The following is a 9,022-nucleotide window of genomic DNA, read 5'->3' as shown; positions in this document are numbered from 1 at the left end:
GAGATTTTGGTGGAGACATTGTTGGACATTTGGTAGCCTGCTTGGCTCTTGAAGCTGGTCAGTATTGAGCTTTTTAACTGAAATGTTTCATTTGCCTTCAGCTGCTTTTGGTGGCATTTGATGGACATTGTGGATCAGTCTGTCCAGGAGCCATCTGCACTGGTCATCACTTTGGTAATAACAGCATCCTTTTGTCTCAGAATGGCACAATAATGGAGTGCTTTGATTGTGGATGCCTCCAATAAGTCTTGAACTTGTCTTTTTGGTGGAACAGTGCGTTGGTGATGATCAGCTTCTGCACATTTGGTGAGCAAGAGAATTCTGTTGAAGTTAGAATTCCTCTTTCCTTTCTTGAATTGGCAGTTCTTTGAATTCCTTGTCTTGAAGTCTTCAAGAAGGATAATTTTATCCTCCTCGGGGATGTTGGTGTGTATGGTGTCCAGATTGGAGTCGTCTTTGGATTCATTTTTGATATCAAGGGTTAGAGCACAGGGATTCATGACCATTGCCTGCTGGTTCTTGGCAAGTTGTGAACTGAGAGTCATGAGGCAATCAATGATGCCAGCAAGGAGCTTTGAGAGTTGGTTGATGAATTTGTTCTTGATAGCGTATCTAATTCCACGTGTCCTAGGTTGATACTTGGGTTTTCCTCTCCAGAGGGCAATGTAACCACCACTACCTTTGCTCTGCTGTCCTTTACCTTTCTTTGAGTCCTTTGCAGGGCATCTACATCAGTGTTGAAGTTCCTGAGATCGTGGGCAACAAGGGCAGTTCTTTGTTCTGGATGATTATTTTGATCATTGCCCATGAGGGTTCATACATTCGTTGAAATGGTTGGTTTTCAGACAGCGGGTAGATGAGCCTGCTAAATCCGGTTGGTGAGGGAACAGACTATTTTTAGGGCATTTTTCTACCTCCTTCCCCAGGCTGGGTGAGCAGAGTCGATCCTGAAGATGGATGCTCCATTGTGAAGAAAGCTGCTGAAATGCTTTCCTCTTCCTATTCCAAAACAAAATACTGAATCAAACTCCACTGCCTAAGTGCCAGTCAAAAGCTAGGGTCTTTTAGATCTCTCAATCCTGTCCCTGTCACCTGCTGCCAATCGCTGCAGGGCTTGTGTTGTGTGGCGGCGGTGGGGGAGGTGGTGGGAGAATTCCTCTAGGGCAGCACCATGTGCAGAACTTCTTTTAAAATGGGAATACTATTGCACATCAGTAGATACAAGGTCCTTGGCAGACAGTAGACCCATTTCCCGTGGCAAGGAAACGTCGACAACTGGGGATCACCCTAGGCCAGAAACCTTCATCTGCCATCACAACGATTGGTATCATACAACTGTCTTCTGCCTGAATTGCCATTGAGGACTTGCTTGGATTGCACTTGGTCTGGTTCCACCCCCCAACCTTGACATCATGGGCGGCCCTGCCTGGAGTTGAGAACTCCTGATGACATTACTCTCCGGATCGATTGAACACTAAAACCTTTCCACCACAGCACCGTGGCAATCCATGGAAAGGAGCTTAACATTAGGAAGTGCAGAAATTGATTTTTTTTTTTTCAGTCCAAGTATAAAAAGTTACTTAATGGTACAGATGTAAACATTTGGAAGTGGCAAGCTTTTATATATGGAAAAAGTGGTTAATAAGAACTTAATGATTGGATTTGATGTAATATTGTTGCATGCACCGCGATACAGTGAAAAGTATTGTTTTGCATGCTAACCAGACAAATCGTACCTTATGTAAGTACATCAGGATAATGGAACAGAATGCAGAATATAAAATTACAGCTACAAAGAAGGTGCAGAGAAGGATCAACTCTAATATGAGAGGTCCGTTCATAAGTCTGATAACAGCAGGGAAGAATTGTTCTTAAATCTGTTGGTACGTTTTTTTTTAAACTTTTCTATCTTCTGCCTGATGGAAGAGGGTGGAAGAGAGTATAGCCACGGTGGGATGGGTTTTTGACTATGTTGGCTACTTTTCTGAGGCAATGGGAAGTATGGGCACATCCAATGGATGGAAAGCCAGTTTTTGTGATGGTCTGGGCTGCATTCATGACTGTAATTTCTTGCAGCCTTGGGGAGCGCCGTTGCCACACCAAGCTGTGATGCATCCAAATATGATGCTTTCTATGGTGCATCTGTAAATAAATTGGTAAGCGTCATTGTGGAAATGCCCGAATTTCCTTAGCTTTTTGAGGATAGCATTCTAGCCAACTTACTTTGGACTTTGTTCAGGGCCTTTATTGTCTGTTATGCAAAAGGACCAAAACTGAACATAATATTCCAGTCACTGCTAACCTAAGACTTTGTCAGGTCGATCTGTCATGGCTGGTTATGTCATGTCTATATTAATCAATGATCATCAGGCACTGCCTATGAGGACAAAGTGCTAAAGAGTATAGTGGCACCATGTATGTTTTCCATCACCTTAAGAGGGTAGAAGAATGGCATGCACAGGTGCGTTGCCATTCTGTTTCAGAATATTTAATTCTCAAGTCATTCTACCAAACTGATGATGCAAAGCCAGGAATGGAAACTTTTGTTCATGAAATTTCAGCCCAGAAGTTCATACATCAATTCCCCAAAGATCGAATGTGCATGTACAAGAAGGATATTGAAGCTGAGTAAATTAAAGGGGCACTATACAGTTGCAGGTGAAGTAGCTTTTCAGTAACCTCTCCTTATTTGGGTTTTCTAGAATTCCTTTGCACCTAACATTAAAGTGGTACAATGCATGACAGGTGACTGACTATGTGACCCATGTGTGGGGTGGTGCCTTTTTCATTGTACCTATGATTGCAACAGCACTAGAGAATAGGCTAAGAAATATTCTGCACCTTAGTTCTTGTACCAAAGTGGTGACTTTGTACCTATCTAGATTACATTCCATCTCACATGCTGTTGGTCTGTTTGCCTTCTTCTCTCAACTCCTATTCCCACCAAGTTTTATATTATCTTTCAAATATGGAAATGTTCTACGTGGTCCTCCCAACCAAATATTTTCTGATCAGTCTGTTTAGGGATGGTATTACAGACTTCCGAAACAGGTAGACTTGAACTTAGGTCTTCAGGCTCAGAGGTAGAGGCACTACCACTGCACCACAAGAGCCCATGCAGTCCCACATCCAAATCATTGATTATAGATAGTGAACAGCTGGGGTCCAAACACTGATCCTTGTGAGTACACCCCTAGTCTCAGACTGACAAACGGAGAATGACCTATTTATTTCTATTCTCTGCTTTCTGCCTGTCAACCAATCCTCAATCCATTTTAGTGATTGATTACATGCAAGTATGATTGTCCACCTAAGAAATTAAATGTCACTGCTCACTGGTCATGGGTTCTGTGGGGCCTTGTGTGGCTGATGAACCTGATCCTCAAGCTGCCTCTCTGACCATTCATTTGGTATGTGTTTCCGCAATGTGCAATTGCTCCTTGGCCTTCAGATTGTTAGCATTTCTTTCTCCAGTTCCTTTACAGTATTCCCTCTTGTCCCCAGGTGTTATTAAAGAATTGTGTCCCTTCATACAGGAGGTTCCTCTAGTTCAGTTTGTTCTGAATGAGGGTCTCTTATGTGTTGACATCTATGTTGCATTTCTTGAGGGAAGCATTCAGGAAGTCTTTGAATCCTCTCGTTTGAGTGCCTTCCTTGAGCTGGGCGTAGAAGATTTGCTTTGATCATCGGAACTCAGGCATTCAGACATGTATCAGGCTTGGCAGAGTTGGTTTCAGATGATCATGGCCTCAATGCTGGTGCTGTTAGATACATTGTGGATGCTGATGTTAGTTTACCTGTCCTCTCAGCTATGTGGAGAATCCATCTGAAAGAACGATGGCTACCCCAATCATTAAAATCACTGTACAAATACAAGTTTTTGTTCAAACACACAGAAACAAGGCCAAGTATAAAATTTATATGAACTAATGGATTAAGGAAAAATACTGCAGATGCTAGAAATCTGAAACACACACAGAATACTGGAGAAACTCAGGGCTGGTAACATCTGTGGAGGGAGAAACAGTTAACATTTTGAGTTTGGTATGCTTTCTTCAGAACTAATGGGGTGAGCTTTAATACCATCCCTTGGTGGTGAGGAGGAGGCAGCATGGTATGGTTACAGAGAGCACAAATTTCAGACCCATGTAATTGAAAGAGGATTTGCAATTGACACTAAGATGAGTGGCAGAGCAAAGTGTGCAGAGGACTGTGAAACTTTGCAGAGGAACATAGATACATTGAGTGAGTGGGCAAACGTCTGGCAGATGGAATACAATGTAAATAAATGTGAAGTCATACATTTTGGTAGGAGTAATAGTAAAAAGGATTATTACTTGAATGGTAAAAAGTTGCAGCATGCTGCTGTGCAGAGGGACCTGGGTGTCCTTGTGCGTGAATCACAGAAGGTAGGTCTGCAGGTACAACAAGTAATTAGGAAGGCAAATGGAATTTTGTCCTTCATTGCTAAAGGGATTGAAATAAAAAGCAGAGAGGTTATGTTGCAGCTGTACAAGGTGCTGGTGAGGCCACACCTGGAGTACTGTGTGCAGTTTTGGTCTCCTTACTTGAGAAAGGATGTACTGGCACTGGAGGGGGTGCAAAGGAGGTTCACTAGGTTGATTCCGGAGTTGAGGGGGTTGGTTTATGAGGAGAGACTGAGTAGATTGGGATCATATTCATTGGAATTCAGAAGATTGAGGGGGAATCTTATAGAAACATATAAAATTATGAAGGGTATAGATAAGATAGAAGTAGAGAGGATGTTTCCACTGGCAGGTGAAGCTAGGACAAGAGGGCATAGCCTCAAGATTAGAGGGAGCAGATTTAGGACTGAACTGAGAAGGAATTTCTTCACCCAGAGGGTTGTTAATCTATGGAATTCCTTGCCCAGTGAAGTAGTTGACGCTGCTTCAGTAAACGCTTTTTAAAAAAAAGGTAGATTTTTTTTGAACAATAAAGGAATTAAGGGATACGGTGAGAACACGGGTAAGTGGATCTGAGTCCACGAAAGGATCAGCCATGATCTTATTGAATGGCGGAGCAGGCTTGAAGGGCCAGTCGGCCTACTCCTGCTCCTAGTTCTTATGTTCTCATGTTCTAATTGAGAATCTGCAGGTTGTTGAATTGGCTTATGGCCCCATTACAGTGTGTAATAAACACTCTCAGCTGCCTTTTCTGGCCCTTTGTGTTTTATATCAACTGTAAAACCTCAAAAAAAATGGAATTGCACTGACAACAAGAGGCCTTCATGGAACAGAACATGAGAGTGAAGTCTGGAGAGAAATTAGATATAAGATCTGTAGAAAGACTCCAAAAAAAGGGATGCAATCTCTTTACAAAATACTATAAATATCTAATTTATGATGATGCATAATTACCATGCTGACAAATCTGCACACTCCACCCTCCATCCCTTCTATTATTTTATTTGTAATGTTTGTCCATAAGAACATCTTAAAAATTAGACTAGTATTACTAGAGTTCTATTGTCAAATGCAAATGCATGCACCCAATGAGATCATTGCATTTCTTTTGATCATTTCTATGGAGCCACTCTTCACACATTAACTTGCTGTGGCTTTCTTCTGAATCTTGGATTCAGTCATTCCTCTTGTCTCCACTATGGAGACTAAGGCTTCCAGCATGGCACCACAAAACCTGGAACTCCTTCTTCTATGCCAGCTGAGCATCCTTGAAATACTGTAGTAACAAATAGTTTTCTGTCAGACATTATTGTAGGTTCACAGAATCTCCTCAACAGATATTGAGCATTTAAGAGAAGCAGTCTGTCTGGATCATGTGAGGGGCAATCAGCCATGTGTGAAGAGGCCACAAATAGTATGGATGTTTGTTGGAGGAATAGCGTAGGAGCAGTCACTCAGCCCAACTGTAATGTATCAGACCTGCTTCAATCTTAACAAGCACAGGCAGTTTGAAAATCATGACCTAGAAAACAGGGCGGATTGATTTATTGCCAGTGTGCTGTCTTTATACCCTTCACTGTACTGTGTGGCACTACCACATGACTGATGGGATAAATTCAGAATAGATCACATCCAGGCATCCACGAAGCATTGTGGGCCATCAGTAGCAGAATTGAATGTCACCACAATATGAAACTTGCTAGTCTTGCAGGCTAACTCACTATAGTATTGTCTTCAAAATGGACCATTGACTTGGCTGCAATGAGGAATAAAGTCACCATGCCAGGAGCAGTACCAGCAGTGCCCGGAGAAAAGCTGCTACCCTGGTGAAACTGCTACACAGGGCTACATTTCAAGCTAAACAGCATGCAATAGCGCTTCCACAGCCAGCAAATCAAATCAAAGGTGTGCACACCTGGCATTATCACAGATGCCACCTTTAATGAAAATTATCCCGGTACTTTCTGTCCACGAGAAAATGACACATCCAATTCACAGAAAATTATTGCCTTTCATTACTGTGCTTGGTATTATTAACCAGCAGAAACACAACAGATAATCTGCTGGTTTCTGCCCGGATCACTCCGCTCCAGACCACATTTATAGCCTTAGTCCAAATGATGACAAGGAACTTAGTTCCAGAGGTGAGGTTGGTGTTACGGCTTTTGACATCAAGGCAGCATTTGGCTGGGTGTGGATTTGAAGAGCTGTATTAAAATTAAAGTTATTGGGAATTTGAGGTTGGGTGGGGTGAGATGGCTGCCTAATGTCAAGAGTCATACCTAGTACAAAGGAAGTTTGTTATGTTTGCTTGAGGCAGGACAGTGTACAAAGCCTGAACATCATCATCTGTTTGATCAAAGGCTTTCCCTTTATCAGAAATTTTGAAGTGTGCATGTTCATCAATCACACTGTTTAATCCCATTTGGATTTCTTCAGATAGAGAAGCAATCCATGTCCTTATGTTAAGAAAAAACCTCCATAATATTCAGGCTTGGGCTGATGTATGGTGTAAATGATGCTCGCCCTTTAGTGTGAGACAATAACCAACTTGAAGGATAGCGGGTGTAACATTCAGTGACATTGCCATTGTCAAATTCCCTACTATCAACATGGAGTTTTCAGCAATGATCAGAAACTAAACTGGATGAGCAACATAAATATGTTGAAGGCAATTAGGGTCAATATAACTAGCCTTGCAAGTGATGCCCTCATCATTTGAATGAATTAATAAATAAATATTAAACAAGTTGGGCTTAAATGCTTTAAAGGATACCTGTCACAACAGATCCATTTCAAACAACTATTCGTCTCAACATGTGTCTTACTTATTTGGGTAAAGTCCTTCCTTACTCTCTCAGGTCTTGGTCTAACTACAATCTTAAGGTATGTATGCCAAAGACCTTCTTCTAAAGCATTGGTGGTGATGAAATGCAAGGATTTTAAAATGAATTTGGAGTTTTTAGCCATGACTATTGCACACAAAGATTCTGTCATTTAAAAAGCACCTCCAATAAATGTACCTGCTGTAAATTTACTTTTCACTAATTTAGTCAGTCTTTGCTGACTTAAACCTATGATTTTAAGCTGTAACTCCTTGCATGTAAAATTTCATACAACTTTTTGGAGAGTAGCTTTAAAGATTATGGATCTCTTAAGTTAATGAAATCTCTAACAATCAGTGACCAATTACGTGCCACACACAATGTGGATCTTCTGGAGCTCTTCACAGTTTCAATGCAAGTACCATCACCAGAATGACAGCTTTGTAGTAGCACTTGTCACTTTTAGGATAAGAAAATCTAAGCAAATGAACTCATTTTGGCACTGATTAAGGCCCTTTGGCTCATACAGCCCATAACCTAAGATATTTTCACAATTAAGTAGATAAAAACTAGTACAATTACTTATCAAATTCAATTGATGAATACAGATGGATATAATATGCTTATCAAATTATCATGCAGAAATACTCCTGTACTTTCGGAAGATCCAAACAAACTTTGTTGCAGCTTATAAAATCTGAGAGATTCTTACTCAACCAATTTGAACTGTTTTCAGTTTGTATGACTGTTGTGAATAAAAGTCATGCTGGAGCAATCTGCACTTGTTTTGACTGAATTAAAGCCAAGTCTTAAAAGTAAAATAATTAATTCTGGAACCATACAATGTTAAACATTAACAGGATGTTATCTGTATACATTTTGAGATATAATAGCTCCTGAAAGAAGTTCAAGGGCTGAGGTTTGATCCTTGAATGGTTCAGGGGGAGAGCTCGTTGACAATGTGACTGAGAAGGAGACTCTGCAATTGAGAGAAGTTTGGGGCTAATGCTTCCTGCGTTGAGCATTGAGGTTATGTTCTAAACTTTAATGCAAAGTAAGCAGTGCTCTTTCTGTATTAAGTTATTTAACACGTATGATTTTGTATGCAATAAGTATGATTTTGGAAATTAAACTTGGCTAACAAGTCATTGAGAAAACGAGATTCTCTTGCTTTGTTATGAGGAATTTCATCCAAATGGACATTTTCCTTAGAAAAAAATGTTCTTTTAATGAATGTGTTCAAGGTCTATGTTAATTGTTTGTGACCTTGTCAACTAATGTGTGCAACCATTTTATTGTTGTAATGAACAAAGTGGCGTATAATTTGTCATTGATTGTTAGAAATTTCATTAACTTGAGGATGCAGTCATAATGGTTTTGAAGAGTGGTTTTAAGAATGTATAAATCAAAGAGCATTTGATTTCAGGCAACACATTTAATCATTGTACAATGACAGAAATGGAAAGACTCAAAACAGGTGCAGCCATATTCCTTTCCTCTGAAACTCAGCCGTAAGTAGGCACTGGCCTGGATATTGAGAGGATTGGCAGTCAGATAGCTGAAACATGTCTTTATTACACAGTGGAAAAGCTCTACACTTCTGACAGTATATTTCGATCAGGACTCCTTCAGAAATGTGGACTTGTACTTCCATTTTTACAAATCCCTCATAGCATAAAACAGTCAGGGGAAGGCAAACCTCTGGCCATTTTTCACAGTAGTCAGTTGCCGTATTCTAAAATTTAAAGTCCAGCATCACAGAGAGCCACC

At 40.6% G+C, this 9,022-nt stretch overlaps 1 protein-coding gene across 1 annotated transcript in view; it reads right to left on the bottom strand.

Annotated features, from left to right (window-relative positions):
• The window catches only part of gsdmeb (gasdermin Eb), a 33,505-nt gene extending 26,653 nt beyond the window's left edge, over positions 1-6,852 (bottom strand). The window contains exon 1 of the mRNA XM_048608617.1: positions 6,710-6,852. Coding sequence (XP_048464574.1) covers positions 6,710-6,852 — 143 coding nt within the window. The remainder of the gene's footprint in view (positions 1-6,709) is intronic.
• Between the last annotated feature and the right edge of the window lie 2,170 nt (positions 6,853-9,022).

This window comes from Rhincodon typus, chromosome 2 (genome assembly GCF_021869965.1).
Source record: "Rhincodon typus isolate 14 chromosome 2, sRhiTyp1.1, whole genome shotgun sequence".
NCBI classification, from domain to species: Eukaryota; Metazoa; Chordata; class Chondrichthyes; order Orectolobiformes; family Rhincodontidae; genus Rhincodon; species Rhincodon typus.
Note: the sequence above shows the minus strand (reverse complement) of the source record. Positions and strands in the feature narration are given on the sequence as shown.